The 19,451-nt window shown below is 44.4% G+C and overlaps 1 protein-coding gene and 1 long non-coding RNA gene across 2 annotated transcripts in view; one reads left to right on the top strand and one right to left on the bottom strand.

Moving 5' to 3' along the window:
• Nucleotides 1–10,265: 10,265 nt before the first annotated feature.
• Nucleotides 10,266–19,451, top strand: part of LOC139388699 (uncharacterized) — a 28,828-nt gene continuing 19,642 nt past the window's right edge. Inside the window, exons 1-2 of the long non-coding RNA XR_011629311.1 lie at nt 10,266–10,442; nt 11,874–11,990. This is a non-coding gene — a long non-coding RNA (uncharacterized lncRNA). The remainder of the gene's footprint in view (nt 10,443–11,873; nt 11,991–19,451) is intronic.
• Nucleotides 13,066–15,390, bottom strand: LOC139388697 (leucine-rich repeat transmembrane protein FLRT1-like). The gene has a single exon (XM_071135548.1). The coding sequence runs from the start codon at nt 15,273–15,275 to the stop codon at nt 13,182–13,184; it is 2,094 nt and encodes a 697-aa protein (XP_070991649.1). The 5' UTR covers nt 15,276–15,390; the 3' UTR covers nt 13,066–13,181.

Genomic DNA, 19,451 nt, shown 5'->3' with positions numbered 1-19,451 from the left:
TTCAATCACCAACTTCAACCACCACAAGGCCAAGTATAGCCCACAAAGATCTCCGCCACAGCACAACCCAAGGGGGGGCGTCAACCCAGACAGGAAAATCACCTCCTAGGAACGGCATGGAAGAGCACCAGTAAGCCAGTGACTCAGCCCCCATAATAGGATTAGAGGCAGAGAATCCCAGTGGAGATTCATATTCTACTTGAATCAGACTCCTCTGGAGAAAAACATCAATCAATCAATCACATTTATTTATAAAGCCCTTTTTACATCAGCAGATGTCACAAAGTGCTTAAACATCAGTCCTAATCCCCAACAAAGCATTGAGTTTCAGGACAACATGTTGATGAACACATTTAAAGTAATACTGATATTTCCGATTTCACTGGATGTTTTGTTGGATTTTTTAAAAAAGTTTATGATTCATCATAAATGATCATATAATCATTATTTAATTAATCTATCTGCTTGCCATCACAGTTCAATGCAGCAACAGTGTGGATTCTCTAAAGCACATGTGATGTAGGATCCTTTTGTTATGTTGTCATTAATCCTTTGCAGTGCCTTGCTGAGTTGCAGTTACCCCTGTATGTCGGCTGATGGCAGCAGGAGCTTAGCATCGCTCAGCGTACACTGCTGGGTGTTGCCGACCCAACCCCTGCATTCTTCTTTGAAAAAATGTTGTTAATTTATGATGACCTTAGTAAGAGATACTGTATGTGTGAATGTGTGTGTGGGTGGGTGGGAAGCTGGGGTGAGCCGGACATAAACCAGCAACCGTGAACAAGGTTGTCTCCCGCTGCTACACGCCAAGTCTAAATCACCTGTCAAACTCTTTCAGAGGGCCGAATGTCTCAGTGTTTTAGCTCCTCCCTTGTACTTGATTGATGAATTAAGGTCATTGGTTAGTTAGGAACTCCCCTCATCTGGTTGTGTGGGTCTTAATCGGACACAAATTGAAAGGAAACGCCAAAAACCAGCAGACACTCGGCCCTCCATGAAATGAGTTTGACTCCCCTGGTCTAAATGATCCCATCCTAAATGTGTTTTTGTGCCATTTCCAAGCCCTTTAGAAAACACACTGAATAGCTTGGCAGAAAAAAAATAATGAAAAGGGCAATGAACGTTTGGCTCTGCGTGAGAGAAATATTGTAAAATATATATATATATGTCCATGACTCTGCCTATTCATAAAAATGTCTTATGTCCCATCACCCTATGGCCCAAATGCTGCTGAATCAACCTACATAACTTTTATGTGACAGATAATGAAATTGGAGAGCAGGTGTGTGTATGAGAGTGTCAGCATAAGAACGAGTGTCTATATATACATATGTGTTTGCGTGTGTGTATATTGGTGTGCATGCATTTGTGAGTGAGGGAGCGAGAGAGAGTCTTTCACAGCTCACTGCACAGCTAGATTGTCTGCAGAAGAGGTGACAAATTAGAGAGGCAGTGTCAAAAGAGAAGAGAGCAACCAAAGAAGTGGTAAGGATGGGTGGAGAGAATGTGATATGTGAAATTACATGGGATTTGATGTGATGTGATGCTCTGTAATGACATGAAGCAAACACATGAATCACTGAGAGAATAGTGAATACAGGATATTGAAAGCAGTGGTGCTGTCAGAGCAGAAGGGGCGACTGTAATGACAAAGAGGCAGACGAGAGGTCAGCCTGAGAGCTGAGGAGCTGTGGAGCGAAACAACAACAGGGAAGGTTGTGGGTAGGGGCAGGGGGAGAGTCAGTTTGTGTGGCAGTGGCATCAATTGATTTATTCCTTCTGTATCGATCAGCCGACAGCCCTGTCCATGAAGGAAAGCATGAGGATTATTGCATTGGCTTTTGTAATGAATGGGGCTCCTGGAGTGGGGAGAGAGGGGCTGGCACTAAATCAGTGTGGTGTTGATCATCCAGATGGGCCCAAGAAAGCATGAAATAGGTACAGCAAGGTGTGTGTGTGTGTGTGTATGTAAGAATACTGTTCATAGACTACAACTCAGCATTCAACACCATAGTCCCCCCCCAAGCTCATCAAGATGGGGAACCCTGGGACTGAACACCTCCCTCTGCAACTGGACTCAGGACTTCCTGACGGGCAGGCTCCAGGTGGTGAGGGTAGGCAACAACACCTCCGCCATGCAGACCCTCAACACGGGGGCCCCATGGGTGTGTGTGCTTAGTCCCCACCTGTACTCCCTGTTCACCCACGACTGTGAGGCCCCGCACGACTCCCACACTATCATCAAGTTTGCTGATGACACAATGGTGGTAAGCCACTACAACAACCTTTCCCTCAACGCCAGTGAGACCAAGGAGCTAATCGTGGACTGCAGGAGAATGAGGGGAGAGATCCACATCGACAGAGATCATCACTAAGGACTTAACAAGGTCCACATATACCTGCACAGTCATGAAAAGGGCACAACAGCGCCACTTCCCCCTCAAGAGGCTGAAACGATTTAGCATGGGCCCTCGGATGCTCAAAATGTTATACAGCTGCCCCATTGAGAGCATCTTGACTGGTTGCATCACCACTTGGTATGGCAAATGCACTGCCTTCGACCGCAAAGTGTTACAGATGGTGGTGTGGAAAGCCCAGTAGATCACCGGGGCCTAGCTCCCTGCTGTCCAGCACCTCTATATCAGGCAGTGTCAGACACCCCAGCTCCAGACACCCCAGCTATAGACTGTTCACACTGATACCGTCCGGCAAACGGTACCGAAGCATCGGCTCTCGGACCAACAGGCTCTGAGACAGCTTCTACTAAATAGCCATCAGACTGCTAAATAGTGAATTAAATTGTTACCTGGACTAAATGCACTGACCATATCTTGCACTGACTATATATACATTCACAAGATTATATATGCACACTATATACACACTCACTCACACACACTACACTGACACTCACACGAACCCACACACATTCACATACACTACATACGCACACACACATAACACACACGCATACGGACACAACACAAATATACATACACACGCACACACAAATACACACACACACCATTACACTCATCATATGCTGCTGCTACTCTGTTTTTATTATACTCTTATTATCCAATGAGTGTACAAAACATTTCCACGACATAGACTGACCAGGTGAATCTGGTTAAAAGCTAAGATCCCTTATTGATGTCACTTGCTCAATCCACTTCCATCAGTGTAGATGCAGGATTGTGTACAGCCAGATCACCCATGATACAAGTCCGTATTCAACATCCATCCATGTCTGACGACGTCGGGAGATGGCATGGAAACGAGCCACTAGGGGCATCAGTGAGCTCCGTTGCCTTAATCGGTTCTGGATTTGCTACGGCGTTGTGTATGGGCGTAAGAATTTGCCTCTGATTCCAAGGATTAAGGTAAGAGTTAAGGTTTGGGATAGGGTTATGAATGGTTAAGGTAAGAGTTAAGGTTTGGGATAGGGTTATGAATGGTTACGGTAAGAGTTAAGGTTTGGGATAGGGTTATGAATGGTTAAGGTAAGAGTTAAGGTTTGGGATAGTGTTATGAATGGTTAAGGTAAGAGTTAAGGTTTGGGATAGGGTTATGAATGGTTAAGGTAAGAGTTAAGGTTTGGGATAGGGTTATGAATGGTTAAGGTAAGAGTTAAGGTTTGGGATAGGCTTAAAACTAAAATCTCCAAAATGACTTTCTATCATTGGATTTCAACTAGCAACCTTTGGAATCAGAAGCATCAACAACTTGTTTTAGATTTTCTATCCTAAACCTTAACCCTTACCTTAACCATTTTGAGTTAATGCCTAACCTTAAGATTTCTGAGTTAATGCCTAACCTTAAGATTTCTGAGTTAATGCCAGAACTTAACCCTAACCTTCAAAATTAGGAGTTAATGCCTAAACTTAACCTTAAACAACTTGAAATGTTATGTTTGCAACAACTTCTAAATTTGATGTTTGAAAATCATGGATGAATGTTTAACAACTTGACACAACTGTGGGAAGCATTGGAGTCGACGTGGGCCAACATCCCTGTGCAACACTTTAGACACCTTATAGAGTCCATGATCCTGACGAATTGAGGCTGTTCTGAGGGCAAAAGGGGGTGCAACTCAATATTAGGATCGTGTTCCTAATGTTTTGTACACTCAGTGCATATCCTGATACCTTGTCACTTTAACCTGCCTTGTTCATGTCTATCTCAAATACCCTACCCCTGCACATTGATCTTGTACTGGTACTCCCTGTATATAGCTCCACATTGATATGGTACTCCCTGTATATAGCTCCACATTGATCTGGTACTGGTACTCCCTGTATATAGCTCCACATTGATCTGGTACTGGTGTAACGGATGTGAAACGGCTAGCTAGTTAGTGGTGGTGCGCGCTAAATAGCGTTTCAATCGGTGACTCACTTGCTCTGAGTCCTTGAAGTAGTGGTTCCCCTTGCTCTGCAAGGGCCGCGGCTTTTGTGGAGCGATGGATAACGATGCTTCATGGGTGACTGTTGTTGATGTGTGCAGAGGGTCCCTGGTCTAAAGTTATACTGTTACACTGGTACTCCCTGTATATAGCTCCACATTGATCTGGTACTGGTACTCCCTGTATATAGCTCCACATTGATCTGGTACTGGTACTCCCTGTATATAGCTCCACATTGATCTGGTACTGGTACTCCCTGTATATAGCTTCACATTGATCCGGTACTGGTACTCCCTGTATATAGCTCCACATTGATCTGGTACTGGTACTGGTACTCCCTGTATATAGCTCCACGTTGATCTGGTACTGGTACTCCCTGTATATAGCTCCACATTGATATGGTACTGGTACTCAAATCAAATCAAATCCCCAAAAATTATATAGCCCTTCGTACATCAGCTGATATCTCAAAATGCTGTACAGAAACCCAGCCTAAAACCCCAAACAACAAGCAATGCAGGTGTAGAAGCACGGTGGCTAGGAAAAACTCCCTAGAAAGGCCAAAACCTAGGAAGAAACCTAGAGAGGAACCAGGCTATGTGGGGTGGCCAGTCCTCTTCTGGCTGTGCCGGGTGAAGATTATAACAGAACATGGCCAAGATGTTTAAATGTTCATAAATGACCAGCATGGTCAAATAATAATAATCACAGGCAGAACAGTTGAAACTGGAGCAGCAGCATGGCCAGGTGGACTGGGGACAGCAAGGAGTCATCATGTCAGGTAGTCCTGAGGCATGGTCCTAGGGCTCAGGTCCTCCGAGAGAGAGAAAGAAAGAAAGAGAGAAAGAGAGAATTAGAGAGAGCATACTTAAATTCACACAGGACACCGGAAAGGACAGGAGAAGTACTCCAGATTTAACAAACTGACCCTAGCCCCCCGACACATAAACTACTGCAGGATAAATACTGGAGGCTGAGACAGGAGGGGTCAGGAGACCCTGTGGCCCCATCCGATGACACCCCCGGACAGGGCCAAACAGGAAGGATATAACCCCACCTACTTTGCCAAAGCACAGCCCCCACACCACTAGAGGGATATCTTCAACCACCAACTTACCATCCTGAGACAAGGCCGAGTATAGCCCACAAAGATCTCCGCCACGGCACAACCCAAGGGGATGCGCCAACCCAGACAGGAAGATCACATCAGTGACTCAACCCACTCAAGTGACACACCCCTCCTAGGGACGGTATGAAAGAGCCCTAGTAAGCCAGTGACTCAGCCCCTGTAATAGGGTTAGAGGCAGAGAATCCCAGTGGAAAGAGGGGAACCGGCCTGGCAGAGACAGCAAGGGCGGTTCGTTGCTCCAGAGCCTTACCGTTCACCTTCACACTCTTGGGCCAGACTACACTCAATCATATGAAGAGAAGAGATGAGTCTTCAGTAAAGACTTAAAGGTTGAGACCGAGTTTGCGTCTCTCACATGGGTAGGCAGACCATTCCATAAAAATTGAGCTCTATAGGAGAAAGCCCTGCCTCCAGCTGTTTGCTTAGAAATTCTAGGGACAATTAGGAGGCCTGCGTCTTGTGACCGTAGCGTACGTGTAGGTATGTACGGCAGGACCAAATCAGAGAGATAGGTAGGAGCAAGCCCATGTAATGCTTTGTAGGTTAGCAGTAAAACCTTGAAATCAGCCCTTGCCTTGACAGGAAGCCAGTGTAGGGAGGCTAGCACTGGAGTAATATGATCACATTTTTTGGTTCTAGTCAGGATTCTAGCAGCTGTATTTAGCACTAACTGAAGTTTATTTAGTGCTTTATCCGGGTAGCTGGAAAGTAGAGCATTGCAGTAATTTAACTTAGAAGTTACAAAAGCATGGATACATCTTTCTGCATTATTTAGTTTCTGATTGTTGCAATGTTACGTAGATGGAAAAAAGCTGTCCTTGAAACAGTATTGATATGTTCTTCAAAAGAGAGATCAGGGTCCAGAGTAACAGTTTTATTTGAGACGACTATACAACCATTAAGATTAATTGTCAGATTCAACAGAAGATCTCTTTGTTTCTTGGGACCTAGAACAAGCATCTCTGTTTTGTCCGAGTTTAAAAGTAGAAAGTTTGCAGCCATCCACTTCCTTATGTCTGAAACACATGCTTCTAGCGAGGGCAATTTTGGGGCTTCACCATGTTTCATTGAAATGTACAGCTGTGTGTCATCCGCATAGCAGTGAAAGTTAACATTATGTTTTCGAATGTCATCCCCAAGAGGTAAAATATATAGTGAAAACAATAGTGATCCTAAAACGGAACCTTGAGGAACACCGAAATTTACAGTTGATTTGTCAGAGGACAAACCATTCACAGAGACAAACTGATATCTTTCCGACAGATAAGATCTAAACCAGGCCAGAACTTGTCCGTGTAGACCAATTTGGGTTTCCAATCTCTCCAAAAGAATATGATGATCGATGGTATCAAAAGCAGCACTAAGGTCTTGGAGCACGAGGACAGATGCAAAGCCTCGGTCTGATGCCATTAGAAGGTAATTTACCACCTTCACAAGTGCAGTCTCAGTGCTATGCTGGGGTCTAAACCCAGACTGAAGCTCCCTGTATATAGCTCCACATTGATCTGGTACTGGTACTGGTACTCCCTGTATATAGCTCCACATTGATCTGGTACTGGTACTGGTACTCCCTGTATATAGCTCCACATTGATCTGGTACTGGTACTGGTACTCCCTGTATATAGCTCCACATTGATCTGGTACTGGTACTGGTACTCCCTGTATATAGCTCCACATTGATCTGGTACTGGTACTGGTACTCCCTGTATATAGCTCCACATTGATCTGGTACTGGTACTGGTACTCCCTGTATATAGCTCCACATTGATCTGGTACTGGTACTGGTACTCCCTGTATATAGCTCCACATTGATCTGGTACTGGTACTGGTACTCCCTGTATATAGCTCCATGTATTTTATTCCTCTTGTGTTGCTATTTTTATTTATATTATTATTTTGGGAAGGGCTCATAAGCAAGCATTTCACAAGTCTACACCCATTGTTTTCGGCACATGTGACAAATACAATTTAGGCAGTAACAATGAGCTGTCTGTCACGATCGTCGTCAAGGAAATGACCAGACCAAGGTGCAGCGTGGTAAGCATACATTATTTTATTTTAAATGTCGCCAACAAAACAATAAACAACTAAACAAACGTGAAGCTCTGCAAGGCTATACACGCCACTAACAAAGACAACAACCCACTTTGAGAAATGGAAAAAAGGCTGCCTAAGTATGATTCCCAATCAGAGACAACAATAGACAGCTGTCCCTGATTGAGAATCATACCCGGCCAAAAACAAAGAACCAGAAAGCATAGACTTTCCCACCCGAGTCACACCCTGACCAAACAAACATATAGAGAATAAAAGGATCTCTACAGTCAGGGCGTGACACTGTCTAAACCAGCGTGCAGTCAGAGCAGGCCACAGCCGTCCCTTCCCAGTGAGTCAGTCCCCATGCAGACTGCTTGCTTAGGTCGAGTGACCCTCAACCCGCCTTAGACACCAACACAGCTGATTACACACTTATTATTACAATTGCATTTGATGCAGTTGAGAACTTGTACCTGCGCTTAATTTCTCCTAATTTGACTTCTTTACAACAAATCGTTTGCCCTGTATCTAAGAATCAAGCAAAATTGCATATCTTAATTTAATCCACGATCACAATCGCAATATGATTTGGAACGTAATTAGACACTGGATTCCATTACTTTTCCAGAGCAATGGCTTGAAGGCAGGTCCGTTGGGCTTTGCTCGGAATAAAATTGGATTGACTGATTGATTCATGTATGTCAAATGAAGGACACACACACAGACAGACAAAGAGAAATTCCACACAGAGCGAGAGAGGGAAAGAGGAGGGGAATCACGGATGGATGGATGAAGCAGAGGCAGTGGATGGGGTGGTTGGGTATAGAAAGAGACAGAGACAAATGGAGTGTGTGAGACAGAGGGAAAGAAGTGAGACGCATGCCTACTGACCTCCCCCTACTTTCAGCTAATCCATACAGAAGAGGGGAGGAGGTGGAGGGGAGGGCTGTTTGTGTCACTCCCAATAAAGATAGGAAATACAGTGACATTGGCTCGCCCCTGTCTCACTCCCCCCCACCCCTCCAACCTTTTGACATGCTTCTATTTAATATGGTGCCCTGGAAATCCTATAAAAGACATGAGGCCTGGAGCACTTAGGCTGTCCTCTAGAGGAGGGGTGGATGGGGGACACAACGTAACTCCTGTACAAATGACTGTTTCCTTGGGCCTGCATGTCTCTGTATATTTGCCCAACTTGTTTCCTTTTGCAGTCAGGATTGTTCAATGGACTAAAACCACAGTAATGCATACCGCTAATGTGTACACCTCTGCCTCAGACTATCCAATCCAAAATGGTTCCTTCCTCTTTCAGACCAGCTAGGCAGACAACTAGAGGAAAGAAACAGCTGCCTTAAAACATAAACAACATTTATTTTCCCAACTAAATGAGTTCATCGGAAGGTTCCTACTGTTCTTAGCTGCTTATTGTCCCAGTAGACTAATTCCCGTGTTACTCATAGTCAGCCAGCACTGCTGTGATAATGTCTCTTCAGTATTAGTGCATCCAGCAGCCATGGACATAGTTTAAAGACGCTCATGAACAGGCCAGTATGAATGTGAGAGCAGGTTAATGCCGGCCCATCTGTTCTAGGAGCTGCTTGTTTTTGAACAGGGGAGGAAATAAAGAACAGCGAGAGAAGACAATGAGTGCAATGGTAATCATTGTAGGTCTATCAGCTGTGTAGATGTGTGTGTGTGTGTGTGTGTGTGTGTGTATTTGCCTGTGGGATATGAGGGGGCCAAAGCAGTGGAAATCAATACATCTGTACCACAGCCAACAAGCTGCTTGGCTTGGGTTTAGACCCCTGTGTGCTAGGACACAACTTTAACAAGGAACAGGTACACTCAAACAGACACAAACACACTAATGCTAGACAGACAGACTGAAACACACACAGTAACACACACACTCACTCACACAAATACATGGACTCCACACACACACAAATAAATGGACTCCACAAGGCTTTGCACATTTCCCCTTTAATCACATTGAAAAGAGACATCTTTTATACAAAATAGTTCATTTTTTCTCAGTATAACACAGAGTCCAACAAAGGAAGAGAGAGCGATGTTTCAACAGCAGCAACTTACAAAAAACACAGGAACAATATGGAGGGGTAGACAAAAAAATAACATTAAAATGATTTTTAAAGCATAAAACTACAGACCATTGCCTTGAATTTCGTGTGTTATGCCGTGTTCATGTCATGTTGGAAACTCGGGACCTTAGAGTTAAAATTAACGTAAGTTATTTGCGTAGAACTTCCTGTTGGTTGATTCTGTATCATCTTTCTACAATGAATAAGCAAGTCGGAAATCTCAAGAGTTCCCAAGTTTCCGACATGATGTGAAAGTGGCACAAGTTGGCGCCTGAAACCTGGATCCACTCAGCATACCAAAGGCTTCCAACTCTTGTGTGGGTTGGGTGATGGGCACTCTACTAAGAGAAGGGGCATGAAGAGGGCGCACTGAATGTGGATGGGAATGTGCAATAATTGATGATAATGATAATAATGATGAGCACCATTTCACCCAGAAAGCTTTAGAAAGTGTGCTGGGTGACGGATCCCCAGCTGACCCTGTTTTTCGCTCTCTGTTATTGTGCAGCTAGCATCGATCTGAGCAAAGAGAGGAGTGTTTTATTTTTTTTTAGAAACACAGACTATGCAAACAGGGCCTTTCGGTGGAGCCAGGGCAGTCGCAGCAGGGAAGGGAAGACATCTGTGTTAATGGGCTGCAGGTGGAACAACTGCTGGTCTGAGTCGGCAGGAGCCACACAATCTGACACACAAACAAACACCAACTGCTGGTCGAGTCGACAGAGAAGTAAAATCGGCAGATGGTCTAAAAAAATGAAACAAAATTACCGTAAGTGCTCCCTGCGATGACTGTGATGCACACAAACTGCATACTTACTACGGTACTCTCTCTCTCTCTCTCTCTCTCTCTCTCTCTCTCTCAAACATACACATCTAGGCATGCAAGCTCAACTAGAAACAATAATTTAAAAAATATATATATTATCACATAGGTGCAGTGAAATTTGGTGTTTTACAGGGTCAGCCATAGTAAAGCAAATTAGGGTTAAGTGCCTTGCTCATTTTTCACCTTGATGGCTCATTTGAACCAGCGACCTCGCGGTAACTGGTGCAACCCTCTAAGCACTATGCTACCTGCCGTAATAGCTGCATACCAAATAAATACACTATGTTTTATAGGAGAGAGAGGGAGTTACAGTAAAACATGCAGGCCTGGTTTCTGTATGTAAGCTGGTTACCTGTGATATGATTCTTCCCCTCACTATTACCCATACGTGTGGTTACTTAAAAAAATAAAATATATATATTTCAACAGTTATTTGTGCTTAGGGACCCTACCACAAAAAATTTGCACACTTTTAAAAGGCTCAGTATTTAGTTTTTCCTGTAGAGACAGGTGTGGATGGTATCTCAAAGTGGAAATTAGTGGATGTCATGGTAACAGCAAAAAAAAATCAATATTTTCTAAAATAAAAACCTGCCACCAACAGCATCATTTGTTCCAGTTTCACATGTTGTATTCAAAATAAAATAAAATGAATGCTCCTTTGACATATTGTTTGACAGTCAACCTACTAGGAAATCCTAACAGACAAAACAGCCAAGGAATCACGATTGGTTTCCACCATGGAAACAGCAAAGTGATAAACAAGCAATGGAGAATATTAAAGCAATGTGGAGTAGCTGGCTATGACAAACAGGTTTATGCATGGGTTAACTCCGTCGTTCCAGAGCCATCATTTCTGTGTTGTCTTCTGCATTTGAATCTGTCGCTCTCTTTTCCTCTGTGTCTCTCTAGGTCTCCCTGTCTGTCATTATCCCCTCATTCACTGCCTGTTATGTAGCTGTAAGTGCTGATTCATTTACATTTGTAGTGCTGCTGGGTGTAGGGGAAGTGGACTGAGTAGCAGGGTTGGGCTCAATTCGAAATGAAGGCAGTCAATTCAAGAAGTAAACTAAAATTACAATCAAATAATCTAAATAAGGGCATTTATTTTCAATGACTTCTCAAAAAACTGAAAAGCTATTCGAATTGAGCCCAACCCAGCTGAGCAGAGGATTATCATCAGTGCCCACACAAAGGAAAATAGAACTCACCCCATTGTCGCCTCACCCCACCTCCTCGGATCCTCAACCTACTCACTCCCTCCCACAGTGCAGGTCCACAGTGTTACGGTTTGATAATCTACCTGATATCCTCTAGCTGTTTACATACTAATTTTCTGGTTCACACTTACAAGACTGCTGTGTCTGTCCACAGGATGCTCCACAAAAGTCCTCTGTCCTGTTGGGAATCGGCCCACTAGTGAACAACTACAAAGCCATCTAGTACCAAGCAGAGGCCCCCCTTCTCACCAGAACACCACCACCTTCTAAGGTAACTTGATAACTACACAGAGGGAGAAATGGAGGGTTGACTCTTAAGTCTCAAAGTAGTGATTTGTCAGTCTTGGCAGGGTACTCTGTTATTAACCAAGTCTTGTAAACTGATAATGTCTCTTTTGCTTCAGATAGTTTTCATTGAAGAGGTGTACATAACATAAACATTCACGCTGGTGCAGTCAAGAGAATTCTAATCTTCAGAGTTTTTTATTTATTTTTTAAAATCTTCTTCTTGCTCAAAAATGACCTACAACAAATCCATCATCCCCATCAAGGGTGAAATTAGAGTTAGAATTTCCCCATCAAAAATGTCAAGGCCCAGCTCCAAAAAACCGCACCGGAAACAAAACCAATAAATAAGGGTAGCAATGAGGGACTGGTCAAAGCACCAGCTTTGATTAGTGGATGTCTATCTAAGTAAAGTATCTACAAGCCTGGGCTGCATTGAATTCAATGCATTGTTCCGTTATAGAATTTAGCCAGAGTCATCAAGGATATCTTCAGGGACAGCCACCCCTGGGCCCCGACAAGACCCTCACCCTGTGGAACCACTGGATCAGACTACAACTAGTCTGCTTTAAGACAAGCGGTTATGTGGGCCGTTTGAAAAATAACCATTCACAGCTTTAAAGAGCCCTGTCTTCAGGTAACTGATAGGACAAAATGGGCACATCAGGACAGTTGAGGCATTTAAACGGATGAGCCAAGAGGGCAAAATATGGCCAGTGGGCAAGGGATGCATATCAGTCTGACCCTTTCTGGACTTTTTAACCTTACAGCTTTGTTAGTGTGACGTTCCACACATATGCCCTGAAATGGAACTGTACTGTATGTGAAAATATCTTGCCGTTTCAACACAGCACATTATTTGACTATGTCTCACTGAGAGAGGGAGCAGTGATGAACAAGTACACTGACCGTTACTAACGGTGTGAAGAAGCAGTCCGTATCTACACCTGTAATGGGACGTTCGTTAGTCCCTGCTGCTGTGTACCAGGAGCGGTTTCCTGCAGGCATCCCAACCAATTCATCAAATAGTGTCAGTGCAGTAAACAGCAGGCTTAGCTGGAATGGGAGACTAGAAGAGGAAGGCACAAAAGGGGGTGCTTCAGAAGAACCCATGCGGACAAAAAAAACTGTGCATCTATACAGTACACCTAGAACAGTGTGGAACTGGCCAGGACTATCACGTGTAACAGTAGTCTATATCTGGGATCCCTCCTTCTCTATAGCCACGGTTGGTGCCATACCCTGCATTGGACACTTGGTGGGCACCTTTGTAGAGACCGGTGCCATTGGAGGGGAATATAGTGTGGATGATGTAATCCTCCCGGAGGGGCATGGGTTGCAGCGGCTGGTGGGTAACCATGGGTGTCATCTGGAACCCTGGGCCTCGGATCTCCAGGATGGTGGTGTCCTTCTTTGTGCCTGACTCAATGTAGTCATCGTAGTGCTTGCTCTTTCTGGAGCTGCCACGGCTGTATTGATCACGAGAAGACAGGCGTCCGGCCCGATGCCTGTACCAGCAAAAGACGGCAACTATGAGCGCCAGAGAGACGATGGCCGTAGCTCCTCCAATGATCCCAGCCAGAGGCAGAGTAGCCATGTGTTCAGGGTCCTGGTTGTCCTCCTGGCCCACATCTGGTTGACTGGGGTCTGACATCTCAGCTTTAGCGCACACTGGAGCTTCATCTGAGTCAGTGTTTCCACCTGCCATGACTCCTTTACCCCCGGAGCTGGCCGCCAGGGGCACCATGCAGATGATGTAGCTGGAGTGGGGGTGCAGGGAAGTGAGCAGGTACTCTCTACGGTCTCCTCTCACCAGGGTCTCTGTGATGGAGCCCATGGCAGCGCTGGTTCCCAGCCGCAGCCAACTGAGTCTGAAGGAGGAGGTGGGCTGGGCCACGCTCCAGGTGACACGGATGCTGTCGGGGGCCAAGGGCTTGACATTCAGGGCCAGGCTCTTACCTACTCCACTGCTGCCCAGTGTGTAGTCTAGACCTGAGTCTGGTAGCCCCAGGCCGGGCCGCTTGGAGCGCAGGGTGAAGAGGGAGCCCTGTGGAGGGGCGAGGGTGGTGGAGCTAGCAACAACCCCTCCTACTTCTGCTCCACCCCCTCTGTCTCTGGTCTCACTTCCTGTGGCCCCGACCCCAGCCCCGACAGCCACTATGCCTGGGACTTCACACTCCTCCATCTGACTGGTCAGGTCCCTAAGGGCCATGTCTCGAACCTTGTCAGGCCCCTGGCAGGTGAGGCCCCTCACCGTGATGGAGTTACCCCTAGCATGAAGCCAGTCATGTAACCAGCGCAGGTTACAGCCACAGTGCCAGGGATTCCCCCGCACCAGCAGTTGTCCCAGGTTGTCCAGGTCTTTGAACAGGCCCCGAGGCAGGGTGGTCAGGTTGTTGCCAGACAGGTCCAGTCTTTGGAGCCTCCTCATGCCATCCAGGGAGCCACGGGGAATGTGGATCAGAGCGTTGTCCTGGAGAGAGAGACGCTGCAGGTGGGTACTGGGCAGGTTGAGTGGCGGGGTCAGGAGGGAGTTACGCACCAATGAAAGCTCTGTCAGGTTGGAGAGGCGGGAGAAGGTGTCGTCTGCGATGCGCTGGTTGGCCAGGAGATTCCCGTCCAGAACGAGGCGTCGCAGGGAGGAGAGGCCACGGAAGGCGTGGGTGGGGATGGTGGAGATGCGGTTGTCGTCCAGCCTCAGTTCCTCCAGAGAGGCCGGGAGCCCAGAGGGGATGCTTGACAGGTGGTTACGTGACAGGAAAAGCAGGCGCAGCCGTGGGTTGTCAACGAAGGCCTGGTCCTCGATGCTGACGGTGGAGACAGAGTTGTCGTCCAGGTGCAGCTTCTCCAGTAGAGGCATGCGGGCCAGGGTGGAGCGGGGAAGCGTACGGATGTTGTTGTCCTGCAGGTGCAGCTCCCGGAGGGAAGGGGGCAGGTGCATGGGGAAGTCATCCAGCTCGTTATCGTACAGGTAGACCACTCGGATGGTGAGTTGACGCTCTAGGGAGGTGGGGAGCCCAGCGTTGTCTATGTGGTTGTTCTGAAGGTAGAGCACAGTGGCAGAGGGGGGCAGAGGGGGGATAGAGCTCAGGCCACGGTCGTTGCAGTAGATGAAGTCCTCGTCACATCGGCAGACAGAGGGGCACACTGGGTCTCCCTCCTCGTCGTACCCTGTGGCTGCAGCAATCTCCAGCACCTCGGCCAACAGAGTCAGGCAGAGCATGAGCAGGAACAGCCAATCACGCAGCTCGACCACTCCCTCAGACGCCATGGTGCTGATGACGAACGTCCTTTCCTCTCGATCTCAACTTCCTGGATCCTTGAATCCTAAGGATAAACTCAAACCAGGCCGGCTCCTTCAGCCCTAGATAGACTGAAAAGGATACAGGTTTTAGTTAACAATTCGCTCAAGTGACCAGATCACTAAGGTTTAATTGAAATTCCCAAATCACTGAAATGCCAGAATACAACAAGCTTGACAATGTACCCTTATTTCATTATGCCTAAACCATATCCCACAAATTATACATGGTCACATGGAAATTGAACCGCTACTGTATACTAATCCCTCTAAGGGTCTATATCTCGACTTCAATCCCCTTGTCATGGTGAAGTGGCAGTAATCTGCTTCCAGCAGGAGTTGGAGGAAAGGAGAGGATTTTTCTTCAAATCAATTTCAGTAAAATAAACCGTGGCCAAACCTGTTTGAAAATATTGAACATAATTAAATATATCAAATAATTTTTTTGTCAAACAGTGTTCCTAGAGGGAAATTACTATTCCAAAAATACAGTTTCTCCAGTCTGTCCACTGAAAGAATCCAAAAACTAGGGCCTAATATTCAACATAAAGTTGATTTCACATGTTTGGTGAAATCTCCTGGCCCTATAACAGTGTAATAGAGTATTTATTTGAATTCTCCCAAATACTAAGCAGATTAGGTATACAGTACATCCCACTCTTTCTGCATTCACTACGGAATATTGATAAACTAAGCTACGAGTGTGCATATGTGCATATGTGTGTATATGCATGAGCATATTGTATGTATGTGTGTATATATGCTGTGAGTGTACTATATGTGTGTGTGTGTGTGGCAGAGTAGAGTGAGGGATTGAGTGTGTTTTTTTAGTCTGAGCAGCTGTGCAAAGAAGTCCATCAAACAGAGGGGAATATTTGGGTCAGTTCCTTCAAAGGCAAGATAGAAGGAGAGTGAGATCGATGTGGTGGGGAGAGTGGGAGGGATTAGAGGAACATATGGAGTTGTGATTGGGTGGATTAACAAAGAATGGCACATAGATAGATCTTAAACACTTTCTACAGTTACTTTAGTTTCTCCCTCCCATGGTTACTCATTTGGCTTACACTAGCAGGGCTGGTCTAATCCACAGACATTATGACATCAATTACAGTGCCTTCAGAAAGTATTCATACCCCTTGATTTATTCAAAAGAAAAATTGTGTTACAGCCTGAATTTCAAATTGATTCAATGTTTTTTTTTTCTCAGCCATTTACACACACTACCCCATAATTAGAAAGTGAAAGCATGTTTTTAGACATTTTTGCAAATGTATTGAAAATGAAATACAGAAATATCTCATTTACATAACTATTCACACCCCTCAGTCAATACATGTTAGTATCACCTTTGGCAGCGATTACAGCTGTGAGTCTTAATGGGAAGACTCTAAGAGCTTTGCACACCTGGATTGTACAATATTTGCACATTATTCTTTTAAAAATTCTTCAAGCTCCCTCAAGTTGGTTGTTGATAGACATTGCTAGACAGCCATTTTCAAGCCAATTTACGTCCAAACTGTAACTAGGCCACTCAGAAACATTCACTGTCTTCTTGGTAAGCAACTCCAGTGTAGATTTGTCCTGTTTTAGGTTATTGTCCTGCTGAAAAGTGAATTTGTCTCCCAGTGTCTGGTGTAAAGCAGACTGAACCAGGTTTTCCTCTAGGATTTTGCCTGTGCTTATCTCTATTCTGTTTCTATTCTTTGCTGATTACAAGCATACTCATAACATGATGCAGCCACCACCATGATTGAAAATATGAAGCGTGGTACTCAGTGATGTGTTGTGTTGGATTTGCTCCAAACTTAACGCTTTGTATTCAGGACATAAAGTTGATTTATTTGACAATTTTTTTGTACAGTTTTTCTTTAGTGCCTTATTGCAAACAGGATGCATGTTTTGGAATATGTTTTATTCTGTACAGGGTTCCTTCTTTTCACTCTGTCATTTAGGTTAGTATTGTGGAGTAACTACAACACTGTTGATCCATTCTCAGTTTCCTATCACAGCCATTAAACTCTGTAACTGTTTTAAAGTCACCATTGGCCTCATGGTGAAATCCCTGAGCGGTTTCCTTCCTGACCGGCAACTGAGCTAGGAAGGACAACTGTATCGGTGTAGTGACTGAGTGTATTGATACACCATCCAAAGTGTAATTAATAACTTCACCATGCTCAAAGGGATATTCAATGTCTGTTTTTTTACCCATCTACCAATAGGTGCCCTTCTTTGCGAGGCATTGGAAAACGTCAATGGTCTTTGTGGTTGAATCTATGTTTGACTGCTCACTGCTCAACTGGGAGACTTTACAGATAATTGTACTTTATGTGTGGGGTGTAGAGATGTGGTAGTCATTTAAAAATAATTTTAAACACTATTATTGCACACAGAGTGAGCCTATGCAACTTATTGTGTGACTTGTTAAATACATTTTTACTCCTGAATTTATTTAGGTTTGCCATACCAAAGGGGTTGAATACTTGTTGACTGAAGACATTTCAGCATTTTATTTTTAATTCATTTGTAAAAATGTCTAAAAACATAATTCCACTGACATTATGGAGACGTGTGTGTAGGCCAGTGACACAACATCTCAATTGAATCAATTTTAAATTCAGGCTGTAACCCAACAAAATGTGGAAAAGGTCAAGGGGTGTGAATACTTTCTGAAGGTATTATATGTCTATGGTGCAGAACCATTGAGGGTGTGAGAGTGTGTGTATGTTTGTGTGTGTGGATGTAATTGTAGAGTACAGTGACAGAAGTATATAGACGTGTGTGTGCGTGAGCCAGACTGTACAGGACGCGTGTGTGTCCCCACAAATTGTTGCAGTCAAAGTTGCAGTCATCTGTATTCGGGAGATGTCAGACAATGCAGGGCTGTGTGGAGGGGATGAGGAGGGGGTTGGTGTGGAAATGGTCTGGCCAGACAGACAGTCGCCAAAGGCAGGGAGGGTACAGTACACAAAACAGCCCTACACTTTCCAATACTGGAGCAAGAAGTAGAGGATCAATTTACATAGAGAGATAGAGAGAATGAGAGAGTGGTGGTGGAGAGAGAGAGAGAGAGAAAGAGAGAGAGACAGAGAGACACTGAGAGAGAGAGAGAGAGAGAGAGAGAGAGAGAGAGAGAGTAGATCTAAAATGACAGCATTGACTGTTGCTACAGTATCTTCACCATGCATGAAATCCACTACAGAAACCGTAACTGGCAGCACTCATATCCACATATTTATTATAAAAGAGGAAAATCCGGGAATGATTACCAAAGCGGGTGCTGGTGTATCGGGGAAATCCACTCTATTGATGGCATGGTAGAGATAACACTGGCACGAGGCTTATCTTACATGCCTATGTCCATGAATGTCATTTAAAATGTAGTGATTGGTGCTTGGGAAGGAGTGATGCAAGCAAGAGATGGCCATGGTGCTGAAGGGGATAAATGAAGGGATCAAAGGATGAATAAATGAAACACAAAAATAGAGGATGAAGAGTCTGAGGATGGAAAAGAAATATATACAAGAAAAAAAATATGACCTATTTACTTTAATTGTGCTACAATACGGCCAATCATTGTTGTTCTATCAACTCTCCAAAATGTTATTTCCGTATATTATTATTTGTATGTATCTCAGTGTACAGTGCATTTGTAAAGAATTCAGACCCTTTGACTTTTTTACATTTTGTTATGTTACAGCCTTATTCTAAAATTAATTTAAAAAAAACCACACAATACCCCATAATGACAAAGCAAAAACAGTTTTTTTTACAATTTAGCAAATGTATTTAAAAAAAATGTAACGAAAATATCACATGTACATACAGTACCATTCAAAAGTTTGGACACACCTACTCATTCAAGGGTTTTTCTTTATTTTTTACTATTTTATACATTGTAGAATAATAGTGAAGACATCAAAACTATGAAATAACATATGGAATCATGTAGTAACCAAAAAAGTGTTAAACAAATCAAAATTTATTTGATATTTGATATTTTTCAAAGTTGCCACCCTTTGCCTTGATGACAGCATTGCACACTTTTGGCATTCTCTCAACCAGCTTCACCTGGAAAGGACAGATTTCTACTCGTCTAATGTCGATTGCTCGTGTTTCTTGGCCCAAGCAAGTCTCCTCTTCTTATTG

The sequence above is a fragment of the Oncorhynchus clarkii genome, chromosome 29 (assembly GCF_045791955.1).
Source record: "Oncorhynchus clarkii lewisi isolate Uvic-CL-2024 chromosome 29, UVic_Ocla_1.0, whole genome shotgun sequence".
Taxonomy (NCBI): Eukaryota; Metazoa; Chordata; class Actinopteri; order Salmoniformes; family Salmonidae; genus Oncorhynchus; species Oncorhynchus clarkii.
Note: the sequence above shows the minus strand (reverse complement) of the source record. Positions and strands in the feature narration are given on the sequence as shown.